Here is a 23,114-nt window from a genome sequence, read left to right on the forward strand (position 1 = left end):
AATGGGAATCCAGTCAGATCATCAGCCTTTGTTAACTAGAAGAGAAAGAAGTGACATCTTTAGGCAATATATATTTTATTAAAAGGACAATTCCAGCAGTGTTGTCTTTCTTTCGGTTTTAGATCACTGTAAATTTGAAAAAGTGCGTGCATGTGAAAACATATCAATATTAAAGAAACAGAAGTTATGAAATCAATAAAAAAAAAAAAAAGGAACAGTGAATGCATGCTAGATTTGTCCTTAATGCTGCACCATTTCTTTGTAAGGATTATTGGTACAACTTTCTAATCAGGCACCCTTTATAAAATGGTTTTATACAGTTAAGTTATAATTAATGCTTTACTAGTACTTAATAGATCAGTTATAAGCCATTAATATGGAACAAACTTTGGGTTGCCAGGTCATCCGGTATTCATCCTCCTCCGGCTGGACTCTTGTTTGTCTTTTTAGCTCCTTAGTTCATGACCTAGATCTCTGACCTTATGGATCACTCACTCATTTATTAACAACTTATTTACATTTACAATTAAAGACTTTAAACCTTTATTATTGACTTAATTACATTTTTAATTGCTAACTTTGCTATCTTAATATAAAGTGAGGCACATTTAACTTTTATTAATTACACTATTATTGACTTGCTATGAATGACTCTCCAGAGATGTTTCGTGCTTTATTAACCTTATAAATACTTTATAAAGAGTGCCTTATTAGAAGGTAGTGACAGATTGTGTGTTCACAAAACAGTTGGACAGAAGGCAATAAAATCTCCAGGCCCCTAGCACAAAATGACCATCTCTTTTCACGTTACTAATGTGAGACCAGTGAGTCGACCATAATGTGGCCTGTGGCAGAGATTTGAAGCTTGAAAACTGTCTTTGTTTCAAAATGTTTTTGGGGGAAAAAACATTTCTGTTTTCAGTTACAGGTTAAAGCAGGTCGGGGAGTCACAGGCTCCTGTGTTGCCAGTGTGGTTGCAATGCCTACATACTACAGATTAAGCAAATTTCAGATAACTTTAAGGCTCTTCAGCTTCCCCGCTGGCTTCTGAATTAGAAGCCACTGCTTTCTGTCACATTGTGTCAAATGATACTGATTTGTGGTTTTCTTCATAAAACATCTGGCCTGCGTCGTGGCTCCTGAGAGTCCACTGTTCACATTTGAGTCAGCTGGTCCCCTGCTGCAGTGTGAGCAAACCTGCCCGCTGGTGATACTGCTTCTCCTTGGCCGCGGCGATTTTTGCAGACAGGTCCACTGGCTTCTCGAAGAAGTTCACCAGCGCCTGTTCGGTCAGTAGCGAGGCCAAGATCTGAGCGTGGCTGACTGTCCACTCTTCATCTGCCGCCAAACTACCGTCACCTCTGCTGGCATCCACTCCAGCATCTTCGGCAGTCACCTGTCCCGCTCCTTTCGCCTCCTCTTGGCTGGTGACCTCTGACCCCGAGCTGTGTCTACGGTGGCCAGCCTCGCCAATCTGCAGCACAAGACTTGTTACAGTTGCAATAGCCTGGAAGAGGTCGTTCTCCTCTGGGTCGCCGTGGAACATGCTGTAGAGCGTTTTACAGAACTGGATGAACTCGCGCTGTGGAGGAAGTGATGAAGAAGGTGTATATCAGTGTTTAACAACATGATATCATCTAAGTTTTTATTTACTGCGAACCAACAGATTAGTGGGGAAACCAAAAAATTGATAAGTAGATGGATAGAAAGTTACTCAACAATTTTGATCAATGAATCTTAAATAAAATATTTAAAAAGTCATTTAACAAATATTCTCTGCTTGCAGCTTTTTCAAATATAACAAAAAAACAGTTTTATCACTCATTATCACTGTAAATTGAATATCACTTTACATATCCCAGCATGCATTGGGTGAGAAGCAGACTCCAGACAGGTGAGTGCCTAAAAATTTCACTTCATTAGAATCTTTCAGTTGTTTGTTTTTTTAAATTGAATGCGATTATAGTTCAAACTGTCTTTTCTTTTCTGATATTACCACTGGGAGGCGCCATTGACCACTATATTCAAATTCTGTATATAGTGGCTCTAAGTAAATTCTATACACTTCATTTTACCACAAAATAATCTATATACATACAGACTTTAGGGGTTAAATATAGGGAAGCACCACTTAAAGATGAGATTTTACTGAGGACCAGTGTACTGTACTATTTACGGTGTAGTGCAACACTAGTACAGCATGTTCCCAGTACCTGGTTCATGAGAGGCAGAGGCTTTTCCACATCTTTCTCCTTCTCTTTAGCCAGATCCTGCAGCATCTGCTTCAGTTGCTCCTGGTAATCTTTCACTTCACCTTCAACATCTGGAAAAATATTCAGTGAGTCAGAGTTTCTTTAACCACACACACAAAATACACTCACAATCACATAAATGTATTTCAACCTTGCAAAACACATTATACATTGCTTGTGTTTTCTCTATGTGCCTGTGTTTCCTTTAGTAGTGTGTTTAGCTAATAAATCAATAGTTGATGAATCGCAGTGTGTTTGGACTGACCAGAGGGCAGATTAACATAGAGGGGTCTGTTCGTTGACAGCAGGGGGCTCTTCATCAGAGAGGGGTCATCCTCACTTTCTGTCAGAGCTGCAGGCGCGCACACACACACACACACAGTAGAGTTAATCAATCAATTACAGCCCTGACTGCAGCTTGAAACTCTCATGACTTTAATTATGTTAGCAGAATGAATGACCTGGTGGGATGTGCAGGCGGTACAGCAACCTTATTTTCTCATTCAGCTCTTCAGAGTACAAAGTGTCTGAGAGGGAGAGAGAGACAGCATATCAGATGCACAACTCCCTCAAACCATAATACAGAGAAGTTCTTCACAATGTTTCTATGTAAATAAATGTCTGTTTTATAGCAGCGACACATTTGCAGGTTTTCACTTGCTGCTCTTTTTGGGAGGGCATTTACTTTTCCAATTTGTTTGGTGGACACAAGACACAATAGAGTTCCATCCACAAAAACTCACAACACCAAAAAAATTATTATTAGTTATAATGTCCCACCCACAAGACATGACCATAAAGCAGTGTCTCAATCTGTCGTGATTAATCCATTCCGTCTTCCCTCCCTTTACCTACCCAGCCAGCCTGCAAACTCTCTAAAGGTAACAAGGTTGTCGCGGTCCTGGTCCAGCAGGGTGAAAGTGCGGTTGGCCAGCGTGTCGGTGTGCTGGTTCAAGCCGCTGGGCCACGGCACCAGCAGCCCGTACAGGCTCTTGAACTGGGGCCGGTCCAGTCGGTATTGCCTCTCCATGTAGGAGTGACCAGAGTCACCATAACGCCAAGCTGCCGCCTCCGCCGCTGCTGCAGCGCTACTGTCACCCCAGTACAGACTGATGAAGTGCTCCGTCTGGAGGGGGAGGAGGAGAAGATAAAAAAAAAGGAGGGAATGGATGGAGGAGGAAGCAAATGACAAGCAGAAAGATGGTTAGAATTAAGAAATAGTTTCCTTACACAAGACAACTAATAATGTTATTGCTAAAAAGGAAATTGGTTCATTTGAAGAGGAACAAGAAGATACCTTGAAGAGGTCGTAGGCCTCAGCCAAGTTCTCTGGAGAGATGGAAACATCTTGAGCCACCAGTCTCAACTGCACAGACACACAGAGGGAAGAGATGGAGGTCTGAGTGCAGGAATTACAGGTAATTTGTTGAAAAGGTTGTAAAAAGATTCAAGATGCTAAACTCCAATGTTAGCCTTAAATTTACTTTTTTTTTTTTTTTAAAGTCAGATTGTGACAGTGTCACAATTATTTTCCCTGTCTACTCACAGCATTTTCTTTGGTGGTGTCTTCATGAGCCTGCAGCACTTGGATTCTGTGTCGACAGCGAAGCCTCTCAATCTGTCTCACTGACAGGTCTCCGAATTTCTGAGAAAACACAAACAGCAGAGAGTAAACAGAACTTCAGTGCAAAAGCAAACATGTCATCCTCCACAAATGTTACCTATGGGTCAGATCAACCAAAACGTACCCAAATTAGCTATGCGTGACTACCTCACTTGTCCTGTAAAATGGGAAACTATTAAAATCACAACATAAAATGTGCAAAAACCACAACTATCACATGTGTGTGCTTCTCACCTCGTAGGACTCATTGATGAGGTTAGTGATGTTTGTGTGCCCCACAGCAGGAATACCAGTGTCGCTGCGGCCTGTCTCCTCCACTGCAGGCGGCGAGGATGGAAGCCAAGACGATTCTTCACATCCCACCTGGTCCAAAAAACTGCAGAGCATAGAGCTGAGGGTTCACATCCTGCCATTCCATATGCTTTCAAATATTTTCAACAATAAAAATAATCCCATTCACTCAATGTACAAATATCGAATATGATTTAGAATTCATGAATGAATTTGGCATCATGGGTTTGATTTAAGTTTTTTTTTTTTTTTATATGACATCAGGTTCTAAATGTGCAACAGGCTCATCCCTGATTGTCTCTTACAAAACTTGAGTGATTTAAAAACCAGGAAATGCCTCAAACAGAAATGTCAAAATTATTATGAACATACTTGACAATTTAATTTAGTTACTAAAATTTAGTTATTTAGTTACTGACTAAACACGACTTGGATTTACTTTTAGAATGCAGTCAATCAACTTTACCCAATCTACCTTGCTAGAATCATAAGTGCTTGTCCATCATCTGTGCTGGCAGAGAGCTGTGCGGCGTTGGCGTCCAACGCTGCCAAACCCAGCTGGAATATGGCTTTGATTCCATGGAAGAAGAAACTGTCAACCACGCAGACAGCGCTGTGGAAGGGCAGGACGCTGAGGAAGAGGGTGAGGAACCAAGAGAGGGAGACAGAAGAGAGGGTGGAGAGGTCTTGGACGTTTTCGGCCAGCTCTGGCAAACGCTCCCTGATCAGCTCCTCAAACACGGACTGGTCCACCTGAGCTCCTGCAGGAGGAAATAATGGAGTCGCACGCATCAAGCATGAGGAAGTGTGTTTGTGTGTGTCGGTTGGAGTCAAGGTGGAGGGGTTACAGGATGGACTCGAGCATAGACAGGACTAAATTAGAAATTCTGATACATACCCATACAATATCTGAGTTGCCGGAAAAAAACAAATTCATTAAACAAAAGTTCTGATTTGTTAAATCTTATTTAATGTAAAAACAGTCATACTAACATTGTCTAAATTAAATACAGTATACAATTGGAAAAATTGTGATTAAATCAGCAACTACTTGATCAAAGACTAAGGAAATACAATTCTGACCAGACATGTGATGCCAGTTTTTGGTACTTGACTGTTTGCTGCTTTGATAGTAAAGGTATATCCATATCCTGTACTTTTACGTTCTTATAGACTGGAACTGTTTTCCATAGTTTTGACCACTATAAGGCAGCAGACAGCTTGACATTCAATTTGACTGTTATTACTTAAAGGACCAGCGTACAGTACGAACACTGGCTCTTGAAAGGGCCTTTCGCATTTTTACGCAAGCTCAGCAACCATGACGTCCCAAATTTGTTAGTGGGCCACAGTTTTGAACCCTCAAGTTTGGCATATTGTCCATCGCCATCTTGTTTTTTTGGAACCAGGAGAGACCGTATTTGGACGAGAGGGTGAAGTTGGGGTGGCATCCGCATTTCTATATCAGACAGGTTGCCTTAGTAACTACTCGTCAATCACAAGGTAACCATGCCTTTAAGTACATCCTGCTTTATCATCTATTTTCCTCTAAATGGGACCATAATTTACAAAATTAACATGATGCTGTGTTGAAGAAGACTTGAAAACTAGCAATAAAGACCTAAACCCATAAGGAAAGTGTTTACTGAGGTAATAAATCAAGTGAGAAGTAGGGTAATTTTGTTATAGACTTCTATACAATCTGATTTCTTTTTGCAGCCAGTGGAGTCGGCCCCTGCTGGACATTAGAAAGAATGCAGAATTTAAGTCGCTTCCCCATTGGCTTCACTTTTCATTTTCATTTTTTTTGTTAATACTAAAAACAAGATAAAATAACTCAAGCCTCATCCATTAAGTGCCAAATCTATGCCCCACATACATTCTCACAACACAATACAAGCGTCTGGATATTAAAATGGAGAAGGAAATTGCTTCAAATGCACCTTGTCATAAATAAACAGCCCCACAAACACAGGAAATCACCCCTTATTCTAGAGGCCAAAATAAGCCTTTTGGGTTGTTTTATGAAGCAGCAGCTTAGAGAAAACAACCGCAGTATAAAACAGATGTTTAAAGATAGATTGCAGCTCTTTAATGATCCAACAAAACATAATGTGGTTGAGTGACTTTTAATAATTTGTGTACTTTTAAACAAGGTGAATGAGGAAAAGAATCTTAAAACGCTTCATTGCTTCTCTTCTTTTTGGACCCCCTGACCTCTTACCTATGACCCTGCGGTTGAAGTAGTCAGGCAGCATCCTCTCACAAACGGCCACCAGCAGCCAGAAAGCTTCTTCTTCTTTAGCATAGAGCAGCAGCACCGACGACAGGATGTTCATAGACTGGACAGGAGCAGATGAGAAAGCGTAAAGATTCAAGAAACACACAAGGATCAGCAGCCAAGAAATGTTTAATTCCAGATACGATACTGTGTTTACGTTAATTGATAGATAGTCCATGTGGTTATCGATGAATGATGCACAACGTGGCGGCTATTATACTGGATGTAGCCTGGAATGACTTTTACAGTGTACATTTGCTTTAACATTTACAGTTTTTATTTCATGATTGGTTTCCTTTAAAGATGTCCAAGCTGTGTACCACGTAAAAGTTACATCAGTCTAATCTACAGAGCAGTAGCAGGAGTTAAATCAGTGTAAGACAACCATTACAACTAGTAATTTTATTAACTATTGCTGGTAATTGGCTCTACTGCAACAGTGCCTACAACCGCCGTTCCTACCAATCCTAGTGCTACTAACAATGACCACACCTTCTAGCTCCAGTACTACTGCTTCTTCTGCTGCTGCTGCGGTTTCTATTTATTTACCTGCAATATTTTTTAGAAAGCATGATAGCCAGTTTCAGGATGATATGGTATTTGCTAGAGTGATAAATGCAGGAAATAACATTCATATACTTTCAGTCCTTGGTTTTCTTTTGGTTATCTTTGTGACCTCTGACTTCATGTGTTCCACTCACTTCTGAAACCAAACCTACGCCCTTGCTGCTACTACTACCACCACTACTGCTGCTGCTGCTGCTGCTGCTGCTGCTGCAATTACAGTGAAGTCATATGCTGCAATATTTGTAAAGTCATCAGGTCCCTACCTGACAGTATCCGATCTTGGGGTTGCGGTGAGCATAGGCGGTGAGCACACGTCTCAGTGCAGCGATGCCGGTGGGGTTTTGAAAGGCAGGATGGTCCGGCAGAGAACGGTGAAGGTCCCGCTCAATCTCCTCTGTGGCCAGGTTGCTATGGCCCATTGACTTCTGCACTAGGTTAGTGTAATAGCCCTGATGGGACTCTAACTCTGAGGACGCATCTGCACACAGGTAAAGGTAATGTAAATAATAAATAATAAGCATCTTTGCCAAAGATTAAAATGGCTTCCTTCTCACAAGCAACTTCCAAACAGCCCCTCAACTCTCATCCATCACATCATACTGTTTGTGGTCACTAATTGCCCATCTTAAAGATTTTCACCCCTTTTAAAGCAGTATGAAAATCATACTGTGCTATCATAGAAACAAGAAACCAGTGGCTGTCCTGGAGGTAGAAAAATGATCGACAGGATCTGTTGCGTTTATGCAGCTGCTCTCCAGACAATTACAAGATTAATCAAGATAAAAACCACAGCAGATACTCCACCTCATTGTGGCCATTCTCTACTTTAAAATCCTTTAAAAACTATAAATTCCCTCAGAAAAAAAAAAGATAGTCAAACAGAAGTGTGTTCTGAATGTTTATTCTGTTTATTCATATGGCAGTCTTTCTTTCTCTGCCATGAGAACAACTTATTCAGACACTCACTAATGAAACTGTTCATGTGGCAGTAGAATACATCTGCTTCTCATAAATCAGTACAAACTGTCTAGTCAGATTTGGTTTTATTTTTTGCTTTTTCTGAATGTGAGTGCTGAAAAACTTCAATTAAAAGCTTAGATTAAATAATTGATTCATAATTGATGCATTATCCTTTTAATCCAAGCAATATTCATACTGGTTGAAATAAACAATTCGATATTAGCCTGTTTTGTTCGAGAAAAAGAAATGCTGCAACAAAATATCCCAGGAATAACAGTCATATCAAAACAGGATACAGTAAGCTTAATTAGGATATTAACAGAACTGTATGATTACATGAGGGTTTTGTAAAGAAACATCAGTACTCACTTTCTTTGTCTTACTGCTGAGAGGTTTTATTTCCCAAGTTAAATTATTTTTTATTTTCCAGGCATCAGTTTCAGTTTATGTAACCCAGACATAGTCTTCCTCAGTGAGATTGAACTGAGGAACTGACAGCAGACCAAAATAAAAGCTGGCAGTTTGGTTTTGAGGTGTTGCCTTGCAGCAGATGGAGAGAAGAGGATGTGAAGCCCGAGTGCCCTGTACTGTAATTTCGTGGGCATCGCTTTCACTTTCCCTTTTCAGTTGAATGCACCGGTACAACTTCGATTTGATTGCTTTTATTGCAGCGCCCCAAGACATTAATGTTAGCCTTGATGAGCCGGTACCATTAACAACCCAGCATCAAATAACTTGTTTATGCTCATGCTGAACTTATTTTAAATCTGTACATTAGTCAACCATTTATATAAATTAGTGTACACTAAATGTTAGAAACACCTCTCAGTATAATACTGTGTTCTCCAAAATGACTTTACAGTTGAATAAACACCTCTCTAAAAGAATTTCAACAAAAGTAAATATTATAACCTTCATGAAGGTAATATTTATTGCAGACTGTGTTGAATGTAAATGTGCAACCCTTCTTTTGTCAATTTTTCTGTCTTTCTGATGTGTGTATTGTCTTCTGATAATGTTGTGATACAAAATAAAATTATGCCACAAGTGTTAATATTTTTACTGTGATTTAAGAGTAAAATATGATATGGTATTACTATTCTCAACTTAAAGCTAAATCCAAGTCTGACCCGAAAAACAGCCTGTTGACAAAATTATTGTTCTGCACAATTCACATAGAAGCCCTATCTTTCTTTATTTCTCTAGCTTTCTCTTACCAGAAAGTGTCATCCACAGCTCCCCTCGCAGGGACTCTGGTATGCCCATGGCAAGGAGTTTTTGGATCTTCTCTGTGCGGAACATGTGGACGCCGCGACCGAACTCTGTGAAATGTTCCTCCCACAGCCGCTCCTTCAACTGCTCCGTGCTCTGGCACAAACGCACAGAGTCAGAAATAAACATGATGACTTGCTGACTGCGTGACTGGTTTTCTAACGACACTATTTCAGGTTCATGCGCTACAGGTGGTTTTTCATTTGCAGCAACTTTTTCCTCTTTCTTATGTTTGTAATTTGGATGAACAGATACTTTTAAAAGGCTCAAGTCTGGGCTCTGATTTAACTCTGAAATCAATGAATTAGTCATTGAAAATGTGACTTTGACTGAAGCTGAAATATCAGACTCCACTATACCTTTTTGTCGTTGGTTCCTGGCTGGTTTTGGTGGAAGGCTGTCATCAGAGCCTCACTGTTGATTGTGTTACGCAGAACCTGCTCCTCTATTTCTTCTTCATCAGAGAACCCAGTGTCATAGTAGAAAGTGTAGTAAGGTGTCGGGGAGCTCTGAGGAAAATATGAGAAAACAATCTGTTTTTTGCAGAACGTTTTCTACATGTCAAAAGTGAGCAGTAAAAATAATTTATTTTAACAGTAATAGCTTTGACTTCACGCTGTGTTCTTCAAGATCTGGGTGAAAAACATCAGAAATATTTTACTTTTTTCTTATTTGCCCCTTATCTCAAAGCTTAACAATGTGTTTTTAGCTGTGTAGTAAGTGTTACATATATTACAGGGTCATATTTACTGCAGTGACTTTTACAGACGAGTAACTAAGGGTCTTTGTCAAACATAAAGTTTACAGAATATTTACAAAATGAAGGAGATGTCATTCATTTTAACATTCCACCAGCAGCAGCTAGCCTTCTTTTTCTTTTAATAACTGGTGTTAGGTAAATTTGTTATAACCTATTGAAGAGAGGCCCCCCTCCCCCCCACTTCCATGTCCCTTCTTGGCCCAGTCACAGTGTGCAGGTATACCACTTCCTTGCCCCATGAGTAACCTTTTCATGAAGTTTCACAAGAATCCATTCAGAACGTTCAGAGTTAAATAAATAAAATTCACAACATCACACGTACCATACTCCTCTTGCCGTCTCTCTTGCTGCGGAACATGGACTGTTTCCACTGCAGAGCTCGGAGTCGGCAGTTCAGGCTCTCGACCAGCTCGTCTCTGTCCTGCAGCTCAATCAGCTGGAAGGCCTTCTTGGTCCGAACACTCACTATGACGGGGTTGGGAAGCAGACTGGTGCTCTCTGCTTTTTCTATGGACAACACCTGATGAGAAGTCAACAAAACACAATCAATTATCCCTCATATGAAATGAGAATCAGAAAGTAGGCTGGTTCAGTTCCGAGGGATGAGAAGCAACAAGCAAAAACTAAAATGAAAAGGTGCACAAAACACTGCCCTCATAACCATTTGTGTTAAACCATATAGCACAATTTAAAACATCCAGAATCAATAATCATGGTACAAAATTAATTTTGCTACTCAGTTCATCAACATACACAATCTGGATACTTTAGAAATAAACATACTCCACTTGAAATAGTGACAAAATAAATTATCAAATTACCAAAATGTGTAACTTAATACAACAATATCAATAATGTGATGACCTCTCCATGACATGTTGCTTTCATACTAAACTTAATTTAAACTAGAGTTGAGTGGATCAGATAGGTACATCAATTCACAGGTAATCTCTTACTGTAGCTCAAAAAACTGTATCACAACACAACTGTAACAGATGGGAAAAACTAATATATTAAAGTCAAGCTTTGCAATAAATGTGCGATAATAAAAGAGACTACAGAGGTTAAAGAGAATGTGAAGAAGGAGAAGGGAAATTATTCCTTCGCAGTGACAGATTGTGTGGGTGAAAGTGATTTTTTTCTAAAGACTTTTCTATAGACAATGCTTCAACAGGAACCAGAGGAAATAGAGGATTAAACTGCAGCAGTGGAGGCAAGAAAGTATGAATGAATCCTGACATTGTTCATGAACTGGGCATCTGGCTACTAATCTCTGCTTACAATGAACTAAACCCAACTCAAATAGGCCAACAATAATGCTAGAGTAAAATGTACAATTTAAAATTTTCGGTAAAGATATTCAGTTTTCAAATATGACGGAGGGGGGGTTCACATGCAAATACATATGTAAAAAGTGTGCTCTAATCTAGAAACTACTTGACTGAATACCCTAGTGAAATCAGTTAGTTAGCCCTGCATTTCTCTCATTATTTACACCTTCATGGCTCACACCCTCTGTTTGGCATGCGTCCTCTGACAGTTTGTGCATTATTTGAACATTTAGAGGTGGAGTGGCCCTAAATCCACCACTGTAACAATCATAAAAGCAGCTATGCAATGATCAATTCATATAACAAAAGGTATATCTTTAATTCAGAAAGATAAGGCACTGTTGTCCTATGATAGAAGAGCTTAGTATTCACCTGATTTCCAAATCCTGACATTTTCATTTAGACCACTAATTTTTCAGTAACAAAGTTTTTCAGAATTTCTAAAAGGCTGAATTTGTCCTTTAACAAAGCATACATGCACGCTAACAGCCACTTAAATTACTGCAGCTAATAACCTTCTCCTCTGTACTATAATGTGTTAGTTGTGTCAACATTATCTGCCACGTGAAACCAGCAGCTGGCAGAGTAAACACAGCAAACTCACCTTTACAGAACACTCTCGGATAAAGGCTCTTACATCACTTAGACAAAGAGGCACACAAGTCATTGGTTTAAAATGAACAAATGCTCTTGGACATTTGTTTCTTGCTTCCTGTAAGCCTTTACAATATTGAACTTTACAGAAATAAAAATAACATGTATTTAGTCTGAGCACAAAGCCACAGTGTGCACAGTGTCATCATTGAACACTGAACTCTAATATTGCCAACACATGGATGACTTCAGTTTCTGTGTGTTTTTATTTTATTATTAAAAAGGTAAGGTGGCCAAAATGACTTAGTATATATTACATATCATATATACATCAGATTGTACTCTGGGCCTCAGTGAGCCGTGACGCAGGCAGGTACTGTACCTCTGAGAGGGGTATGAGCAGGATGCAGTTGCCTTCCTCTCGGCTGGAGAAACACAGATAACTGTCAGTGGTATAGAGAGTCCCGGCTGTGTGGCAGCGCGCATGTGGTGTCCATACAGAACACGAGGCCACCTCATGGAGTTTTTCAACGCGAGGTAGACGAAACAGAGCCAGGACGTACTCCCTTAATGCCTGTTCCTCTAGGATCCTGGGAAGAAGTTGAGGTAGGGGAAGAGTTAGGCACAGATGTAGTTTGGAAAAACAGGTTCAGAAGCAAAGAACCTGGGTTCTATTTGAGGTTCAGTCAGACTGACAGCTGCAAGAAAAAGTCTGCCTCTTGTTCACTTTCTCAAAAAAAAAAAGGCAAATGATTATAATTGACTTTTTCCTACTTAGTGAACCCTGACAGCCGGCCAACTCAAGTGCTACTTCAGTCAGAGGCACTTATGTCAAGGAAGTGATCATTTATAGCAAATGTTTATACAGTTTGATTTGGCAGAAAATGCCCTGTTCTTTCAAGGAGCTCTCAGAGACTCAGAGCGGCCACAAGGATTCTTCTGGGTGAACTAATTCCCCCTTTAGAGTATCTTCAGAAACATAAGCTAAGTGGAGCTGTTACATGGCCTAGTTTGCCTGTTGTTAGGCGTGATAATTTACCACAGTACAAGGCTAGGAAGTGACAGATTAGTATAGTTCTGCTTTGCAGACTGTAATCTATATTAATAATAACTTCTATCATTTCATCCTGAAGGACCAAGAAAATTCTCTGGATCACTGGACAAAATCATGTGACTTTAGGTAGAGGCGGACAGAAGTTTCCTGTAAATAGATCTCATTTTCTTTCCCAATGCAAACACTGTTCTTCAGCCCAATAAATCAGGACTTGGTCAATAACATCTTTTGTTTTCTCTATGTATGTTTCTACCGCTTCCACTGTTCCATTATAAACTCCTTCATCTGGCATGTAGACCACAGACAAACAGACCTAAGAGCTGCAGTGGGGATACTCACATTGCATTTTAGGGATGTTTGGTTAGCCTTTGTGAGAACAACAAGGGGTTAGACTGCTGTCCTGCAAAGAAATTCCTTGCCAACTTTGAAAAGTTAGGTTTTCCGTGTTATTGTAGTTGGTCTAAAACGCAACACACAAGGACATTGTGTTTATATGGATGGATTTGGAGGCAGATTTGGACTAGGGAGTCTGCCTCCAAGCTGTCATGAGAGGCAGCTTACTGCCCTGCCAAAGTCTGGTTTTAGCCCTGAGGAGACGAGTTCAGTTTGAAACACAGCAATTGTTTTGTTCTTCTTTACTCTGTGACCCAAATCACAGATAGATGTGTCCTTCAAGCACATCTAAGAACCTATATACAAATTAATTTGTTTTACTATACATATACTGTATACTGTATACTCACACAGATACTGGAGGATCATAGAGATGCACAGTAAGTAAGTCCAGCATGACAAAATGCAAAAAGTAGGTTTTAGGTTATTTTATACAATATCCAGGTAGGTAGCACAAATACAAGTTTAAAGTTTTCTAGACAGACACAAATGGTTTCAATCCACTTCGTAGGATTTTTTAAATAAAATGTAGTCAATCGATTAAAACATACATATTACATCCAAAACATATCCCTACGACCTAAATTAAGTAAAAAAATCTCCTGTTAGTTAAAATGCATTCTGAATTTATCGAACTTGTCATGTTCTGCGCGATTTATGTCATCCGATGAGCAAGGAAAATGGCATAACTGCACCATTAAAATGCCAATAATAGACATTTTCAAGCCCTAAAGGAGTTCACCATTGTTAATTCCTACATAGGCACTACGCATTGAGTTTACTGATTGTTACTAAATGAACTGCTATTTCTTTATCTGACTATTTCTCTTTCTATATTTTAGTGTCACAGCCAATCTCACCTGCATGGTGATTTCCTACTTTCTTTTTGTCCCCATTCTGGACTCTTTGTGGTTTCTGTGTCCCATGCATGTGCTTTTTATTTCCTCTTCCCTTTTTCAGTTCTCATCTCTTGACTTATGCATGCTCAGAGGAACCCTATCTACCGTGTATACAAAAACACATTTGCTATTCACAGGTCCAAAAACCAAAATACATTTGTGTGATGTGGTCTGCCACCCAGTCTTACATCCGCCCCGCAGCTCAGGCAGTTTACTTTTAACTCACTTGACTGTTACTTACCGGCTGTTCATAAAACTTGGGTTATAACTCAACATAGGCCTACACCTAACGCACCATGTAATCTTGGGTTATTTTTAGGCAAGGCCATTCTTAAGCTGCCAGTATGCTTCTTCAGAATCATTTGTCAAATGGTCGAATGGCTTCTGAAACCCTCTCCCCCCTACACATTTTCCACGTCAGATGAGGGGGAACTTTGTCCGCCCATTTTTGTAACAAACACGAGAAGTTAAATTAAGGCGTCTTCACGGTGATGCTGTCGTTTTCTGTTGGTAACAGATACTAGAACCAGCACTGACCTCTTGCTGATGCGTGTGGGCTGCTGCAGGACTCGGTCCAGCTCCAGGCCTTCGCTGTCCATCAGCCGCCTGAGGGCAATGTCAGCCAGCTGACCTATGACCCCGAATGCCTCGTCCAGGTTCAGGAACATGGAGAATTCCCTCTGCCGCTGCCTTGTGTTGACCCGGATCGCCTCCGTCATCAGACCGGTGGAGACCCGCTCCAACCGTGTCACCTCCGCCCAGGGAATCACAAACTTCACTGATAAAAGAGAAATATTTGACTGACTGACTGCTTGTCATAGTGAGCCACCCTATGGCAAATGTACATGAAACTTTTCTACTTGTATGGGGAAAAAAAAAAAAATCAAGCACAAACATTCAATTGTAAGTGTGGAAAAGTTATTTGCTTATACTATGTCACAATATAAGAAGTGGGGTAAGAATAATAAAAGGGTATCTCTTGAACTCAAGTTGGTATTCTGAGGAATCATAGTTTCTCGGGTGAAGCGAAAATTATTTGAAACAGTGAAGAAGTGGTTTATTCTGCAGGAGTGGTTTGAGAAGTTTCTACGGACGTTTTGGTTATTTTTTACATTGACTTTTTCTCTGGGTTACTATTGAAATCCAATGCAACCCATGGTAAAAGTTGCCGTCCACACAAACGAGCAAGCTACATTTTCACGGACACCTTCCAAACATACACGTGGTGCTGCTCAAAAGACTTTCAGTAGAGCACTCCTTTGTTGTTACTTCGACGCTGACCTATGCGTAAAATACAAGCATGGGTTTGCAATTATTAATTTTTTTTATTTACGTTGACAATATACATATACCTCCCCAACTGGCTTTGCGTTCAGTCTTTTGGTTTGAAAATCAGAGCTCTCACTTTGGAGTACAGACCTTCCTTCCCCAGCAGGAAGGAGTAGAAGGCCATGTGGTTGATGCTGAGGTAGAGGAAGCCCTGCCGAGGCACCCGGCCCTTCCAGCAGCAGCAGGAGTAGTACGTCACCAGTTTCTCTGACGAAGGGAGGCCGAAGTGCAGCTCGAACTTCAGCAGCGCCTCCCTGAACTTCTCTGGGTCCCCCTCCTGGGCGGCCTGGCGACCCCGAACCTCCTCTGCAATAAGACCCTACAGAAGAGGGAACTTTCATTCATTACCTCAGAGCAATTTACATGACTTGCATCATCAAAGGCATGGAAATGTAGGTTATCATCATCATATAATCTACAGTGAGGTGGAGGTTTTACTTTGATCCAACAAATGCCTTAAATCCTTTGTAAATCCACAGGCTTTGTCAACAAATCTCAAAATCTTCCTCTGACAGGATTCATGTCAGCACTGGCAGGTTTTGCACCTTGACTTTTCCTTTGACAAAGCTGGCGACATCCTCCTTGTTCTCAAACACAGACAGAGAGTGAAGCAGGTTGTGGACCAGCCAGTCCCAGTGTTTGTTCACCTCCTCTATGGCAGCTCCTGTCAGACAAAACACAGGAGGGAATTCAACAGCTGTAACCCATCTAATGGGTCATTTGAGGGTACAGCAAAACATTGAGATGTTCTCAGGTAAACGAACGCTACAGATGGCAAAAGAAAGCACCCAACTAAAACAGCAAAGTATCTGAGATGAACAGATAAAACAAGAAAGCTGAGAGTAAAGACAAACAGCAGGAAGGTGAAAACTTGGAAGAGGAGACTTGATGGTTCAGCTCACCGCTGGCGATTACCCAGCTGATCTGGGAGCCGGGAACCTGGAGGAGAATGCGGAAGGGGGTGACCCTGGCATTGGAGTCCAGCACTGTGTCAAGGGCCCCAACGAGGAGACCTGCAGAGATGACAAATCACAGAGAATCAAATTACATATCAAAGGGACAGGGCTCAGGCAGCAGCAATATTTTTATTGGCTGTGTCCAGAGTCATTGTCCATTGTCCTCTGCTTTGCACGTTTGCTGTTTTGGAGTGCTGTCTGAATTCTCTAGTGAGAACTATTATAACCTACCTTAAGAAAATGCGGATCCACATTAGCGAACAGTGCAACATAAAACCAGAAAAAAAAGCTCCTTACAAAAGTTGTGTCTACTTACTTTTGACAAAAAAACCCCCACACTAATCAGGCCTCTAAAATCCCCACTGCAGTGAAAATGAACAAATATAAATGCAGCCCTAAATTGAGACTGTGAGCCCCAACAGCCACAAAGTTAGCACAGGTGTATCTGTATTTCATTATTTTGAGTTTTTATTATCACATTATCAGGCAAAGTTGAGTAAGTCAATAATTAGATGAACCAATGTCAAGCTATTAAGTTAATATCTACATGATAATATGACCTAAAGCTATGCTAATTATCTAATCTACACAATTAAGCAACCTGACTGTTGTCTGAGTTGTTTTTTTTGCCAAGCAGCAGTAACCTTCATGATATTAACTTTGTCCTCGTTTAACTCTTAACTAAGTACTGGGTCTACCTACAGAGGTTTTACATGGCGACATCAACATGTAAACGTAGTGTAATGCCTTCACATGCCATTGAAAAGATGCAGATTTAACTATTAATTTTACTATAACATGATGTGATTGAAAATGATGATGTGAAACTTTGGCGCTCATTTAACATCACCTCTTAAACAAATAATAACAATAACATCTACTAAAAACACATTCAAAAACACATTCTTACTACACTGTACAACTACATGATGAATGCCATTTTTCCTTCTCTCTGTTCATTATGTGTCTCGCAAAGAACAGAGATGAAGAGTTCATACACAGACATCAACACTTCACAGCTATATGACAGAAACACACCCACAGGTCTAAAGTTGACAGAGAGATATTGACCGGAGGAAAAAGAGAAGGCCTACAGGGGAGAAGACTGCTAATGTTTTTAATTTTTGTTCTTATTTCTCCTTTTATTGCCATTTTTATATTTATTATGATGCTTATGTGGCCACACTGGTTCTTCAATTCTTTTCAAAGGCCTTCATATTTATGTATTTTTTTTATCAACTTATTTTCCCTTAATTCTGATATCTGCCTACATTTGTTAAGGTTACACAGTTTCTAGATAAAAGTGAGCACTGCCAAGTATTGCGATAACATATTGCGATTTATTACCTTTTTTCAACTGCAAACTATGTCCCCAAAGGAAAACTTTTATTAACATCTGTTTTAGGATAGGATAGGACAAAGTTTTCATTCTGTTCATCTCACTGTTTTGACCAACTTTCTACCAATCCCGCTGACCGTGACCTCTGCACCTTAGTAGTGGACTGAAAAAGCAATAGATTTTATTATTCTAGTACCAAAACGTTATATTTTTGTGGTTGCAATATTAATCATTTACGAGGGGTGTAAAGAGACACTTAGCTCAAGAGACAAGAGGAGACACAATATATGACGAGACAAGATTTTAAAACGGTTTTTAAGAAATCACTGCTGAATTGTATGAAATGACGTCTTAATCTGACAGATGGCAACAGATCTCGTCACATGCCCATCACTTACATAATAAGAGATCAATACTTTGCATCTGTGTATTGATATAATATTGCCAGGTGAATTATCGCGATACTATACTGTATCGATTTCCCACCCCCACCCCTAGTATATTGCATGTTATTGACTGATTCAGTGCTTGAGGGTGGGCATAATTGTAGTCCTTATTTTACAACATGCAAGATTGAGAGTATTCAGCACTTAAGAATTACACTTATGTATAGCTTTTTTAAACAAAGCTCCACAGTCCAACATTTTTATGTAGACTTCTTTTTTTACCTTCACTGTAAGTCAAAGGTTAGGACTATACTTTAGACTATTTCTTAGACGTTTAATACATACATAAACAGCCAAGATTTTAAAAAAAACAAAAACTCTTAAAGGTACTGGAAGTTTTTCACCCAGCTTTACTTTGACCTGGTTTCCAAGGCAGCATTATCACCCAGATCAGCCCTGCACAACACATCACTGCATTTCAAAGTTATGACTGAACAAGATGGGGGCAGTCAGATCTCTATCCTCATGTTTAGCAGTGCCTTCTCTGGCCTGGTACACACAAAAGAAAAAGCATACATCTATAAAAAAAAAGTTATACATGGTGAGAAGAGGAATCAGTACCAGCTCTTCTGCATACTGGAGGTTGTGTATGATTTAACTCAACATTTTCAGGATAGTCTGCCCATAAAACATTCAGTGAAACTGCCTACTTCTGACTAAAAGAGCTACTATCCTAAAAGTATTTCATCAGAGTGGGATTCACTGTAGACTTTTGTAGTCTTGTGAGGGTCAAAATGCTGTCAAAGAGACTTATTCACCCTTAAAATGTATGCCTTTTCTTAAAATTATAAATGATTAAATTCTCTGTATGCATCACACAGAATATTATCCTAAAATATCATCTGCCTCAATCCAGGAGATTAGAGCCTTCAAAAAGCCCATAATGGTGAAATCCTAAGCAGGTGTAAAAGTGTAAAAACAAAGTTTCTCCTCCAGCAGACAGCTCTGGCTCTCAGCCAAATGTAAACCACATCAAGAATCAAAGCCGAGCTGCCTAAAGCTGCAACCCCGGCAGCTTGGCAACTCAAAACCATCCTTCTGTCACCACAAAGCCCAGAAGGAGTTTACACTGGTAAACTCCAGAAAAGGGAGTCACAATGAATCATCAGCTTTCTCTGCTATGGGTCACATTGTGGGGGAATACCGCTGTGGAGACATAAAGGCCACTTTAAACCCTTATGAGGCTCGTAGAAAAGAAAAACAATGTTCTGCTTTCTAATTATCTATGTGCCTTTTTTGTGTTGCTTTGTGTCATTGAAGGCTAACTGGTCAAAAAACAGACAAGCAAAAATGTACTTTAAGTGTGCTTTGGCTTTATAGAGAAAGGTATTTGGTTAAAAAATAAAAAAATAAAACATGATTGGTATGAAGGGATTGATCAGCTGCAGATGTTTAGTTGCCCATCCCTTCTCAGAAATCCTGCTAAAAGTATGTAATCACTGGTGGGATAGGGGCTGGAAAATTTGTTTTCACAGCTTTGAGACCACACTGAATTTCAATTTCTATATCAAGCTTTATAGCTGAAATTTATTTATTTATTTATTTTAAATCAGACATGACCATAAAATAGACAAGTCTGGTGTGTGTCATTTCCTCCACCTGTGTGGCAGGAATGCCAAAGTGAAGGCTGTTTAATTAGTTAATGTTAAACGATGTGAGAACAGAACTTGAACCTTGACCCCTCTCACTATGGGAACAGTGGGAACAAACACAAACACAAAGTAAACCCCGGACAGGAAGTTCCTACTATTCTATTTTATGAGAAGATATCTGGTTGGGTTTCCAACAGGGAAGAAAAAAAGAGCACAATGAATACACTGTTTGTAACATTTGCCTGGTTTAACGACATAAAGATAAGCTCATCATCATACTGTACAGGCAACGTGCCAATGTGTCTGTAAAGCACGTTGCACAGATACAAAACACAGAGAGGAAGTGAGACAAAGGAAACAGCAAAAATGCCATTATGGAGAAAGCTGTAACTCACAGGAGTCAGTTGGGTTACAGCTGTCACAAGCGTGTAGTCAGAAATTTGTACAATAATCACTAAATGCAACGACAGAACCTGTTCTGCAGGTTGCACTATTTTTAAATCATGGCATAGTAATAACAGCATCAGTGCTGTGATCACCACCTTCGACATCTAATACAACAGAATCCCACAGAATGACAAAACCTGTAATTCTCCTACAGGAAATTACAGTGAGAGATCAGTTTCCCAGACAAAGTGTAGATGAAACTGAAAAGACAGGCCAGAGTGTTTCTGTGGTTAGGAACAGTGATCCTGTTATATTTAAAGCATTATTGTCGCCTGTAGAGTCACGAGAATACTGCTCTTGAATATTATCACATGTAATTATGTTCAATTTGCTATGTGATGTTTGATTTTCATGTGGATTACAGGACTGCTACAGTGTACTGTGTGCATGATTGAAATGAAAAGGAGGTATAACAGAATGGAATTGTGATTTTAACCTGGTTAATTAACCAATATAAAACACATCAGCAAGAATAGTGAGATATCTATCACCAAACGATATTGAAAATTGCTTGTATGATCAACACAAAAGTGGCAAATCCTCACATTTCAGATGCTGGAACCAGAGATCAAAGAGGAGGCTAAAGCTTAACTAAGCTAAAGCATCAAGTCAGAAGCCTGACCTGAAAGTGAACCTAGAATTTGATTCACATTTCAGTTATTCCGTAAATCTTAGAACCAAAGCTAACGCAATCAGGCTAATTCAAGCCTGGTTTAAATAGTCACGATAACTGCCCGAGCACGACTCTGTAGCGAAACAGCTAAATGGAATTCAGCCATCAATAATTTCATTATTTACACCTGTAATTTTCTTACACGGACATGTCTAAATCGGACAGGAGGAAAAGCATAAGGCCTAGGCTACTGTGGAGAAGCAGTGTGCAGTTAATTAAACCAACATTAAATCATTAGTCAGATTCATTTAGCTGAGATTGTTGGAGATGTCCTCTTGTTTTCTTTCATTCTTTGCTGTCCTTAAGTGTTGCTGGACTTGTAGGACCTTTCAATATGCACATCAAAAGTAGGCTTAGTAGTGCCAGAACCCCCCCTCCTCCTCCTCCTCCTCCTCCTCCTCCTCCTTACTTCTGATCTTGCCTTTGTTATTTTCTTTATAGGAAGTGAGAAAATATTGATATGACAGAAAGGATTGGTTGCAGACTTTTATAGAAACAGATGTGTTTCTGTTATGGTCACAAAGTGTTAATTAAAGTTGACAGATGGAACTTAAAAACTGGTTTAGGACCAGTGGTTCAGATCAAGTTAACCTGTCATGTAGTTATAACCTTATTGTCATGGCATAGTAACACACACAGACTTTAGTAAACCAAGTATCTGGAACAGGGGCTTTCCTGTGGATCCTGTGATTGGAACAGTCCAGAATTTCCCTGCTTTTGGGCCAACAGATCTAGTTAACTCTTTAACCCTAATTTGAGATGATCCTGCCTGCTGTCTCTTTGTGGTCTTTCCTGTGTTGTTCCTGTCGTTCCTATTTGTGTTGTTTACTTGTTTACTTTACTTGTAACTCTGGCTTCTCCGGCGTTGTCATTGTTTCCCTGTGGCCCTGCCTATAGTGGCTGTGGGGCCTTTCATTTGCTTGTCATTTTTCCTGTGTTAAAGTGTTTTTTATTTACCTGTGATCCTCCCTGTCGGCTCCCCATGGCCTCTCCTCCTCTGCAGGAGGAAGAAGTCGTTGCTCCTCTCGGTCACCCAGAGCTTCAGAGCATTTTTCAGCAGAACTTCCTCCGGGTTCAGCCACATTTCTTCCAGCAGGGAGGGACCAGAGGAACTCCTCCACCGTCTCGATCTTTGCAGCGAGGGTAGATCAAGTTTTCTCCGCCCGTCCTCCGGCTGGGGAGCTGCCCGATCGATCCTACAGCGGCGGGGTTTCGGGTCTCTCCATGATTATCCTGCGCTGCCAGCTGCAGGCTTCAGACTTCCTCGCCTCACGTCTGCTCCCTCACGCCCGATTTGCAGCAGCTGTACACACCAGCCAAAGATTGTCAATATGAGAAGATGACTCACTCTGTTGTGAATCTGGTTTCCGCTGTTTTGCTGAGTGAAGTTTTATTATGAATAGAATAGGCCTATAATGTTATTTGAGGATCTTATAATAAACTAATATTTTCGATACCAGAATCACAAATAATTCATCTTTTTTAACAAACTCTTAGTTATTATCTGATAATGAATATAAAATAAATAATAATAATAACAAAAGTAACCCAATAGACTGTCAGGGATCTTAATTTGTTTTGATCCATTTTGTTGGTGTTAAAGTGTAATTACAGACTATTATTAATTATACCCATAAAATTCTATAAGCCTCACTGTTTTTAGCTTAGTATTTATTTTCTTTTTGTTTTTTACTTATAATTTCCACATATTCTAAGAGAAAAAAGTTAACAAAATAACCAGAAACTGAATCTGCCACATAACTAAAGCCCTTTACTGTTTACTGTATGGTGCACTTTGACTTTTGCAGTTGGAGGAAGTGGCAAACAGTGTGCATGTTAAAACTATTGGAATGCCTACATCCAAGACTAATTTATGTACGAATTACAATTTTCAAACGTTGGCTCCCCCCAGTGGTGCTAAATATATATATATATATATATATATATATCCACACTTTGACCTGAATTTTCAGGGCTTGTTACGGCCCTAGTCGTGTGTCCTGTGTTGTTTTGTGTACTTCTCCTTCTCCTGTAGTTCTCCGGGTACTGTCCTT

General features: G+C 39.9%; 1 protein-coding gene across 1 annotated transcript; it reads right to left on the reverse strand.

The window, feature by feature from the left end:
- Positions 1-58: 58 nt before the first annotated feature.
- On the reverse strand, positions 59-22,353 carry LOC123973771 (TBC1 domain family member 8). The gene is made up of 20 exons (XM_046054064.1): positions 22,018-22,353; positions 16,510-16,620; positions 16,153-16,271; positions 15,698-15,926; positions 14,816-15,056; positions 12,315-12,522; positions 10,330-10,527; positions 9,607-9,756; positions 9,193-9,343; positions 7,279-7,493; positions 6,392-6,509; positions 4,643-4,928; positions 4,111-4,252; positions 3,799-3,897; positions 3,550-3,618; positions 3,108-3,378; positions 2,714-2,779; positions 2,518-2,604; positions 2,214-2,323; positions 59-1,582 (listed from the first exon to the last, which is right to left on the reverse strand). Exons 1-20 carry the CDS (start codon positions 22,142-22,144, stop codon positions 1,166-1,168), a joined length of 3,414 nt encoding a protein of 1,137 aa, XP_045910020.1. The 5' UTR covers positions 22,145-22,353; the 3' UTR covers positions 59-1,165.
- Positions 22,354-23,114: the final 761 nt, after the last annotated feature.

The sequence above is a fragment of the Micropterus dolomieu genome, linkage group LG07, assembly GCF_021292245.1.
Source record: "Micropterus dolomieu isolate WLL.071019.BEF.003 ecotype Adirondacks linkage group LG07, ASM2129224v1, whole genome shotgun sequence".
In the NCBI taxonomy this organism is placed as follows: Eukaryota; Metazoa; Chordata; class Actinopteri; order Centrarchiformes; family Centrarchidae; genus Micropterus; species Micropterus dolomieu.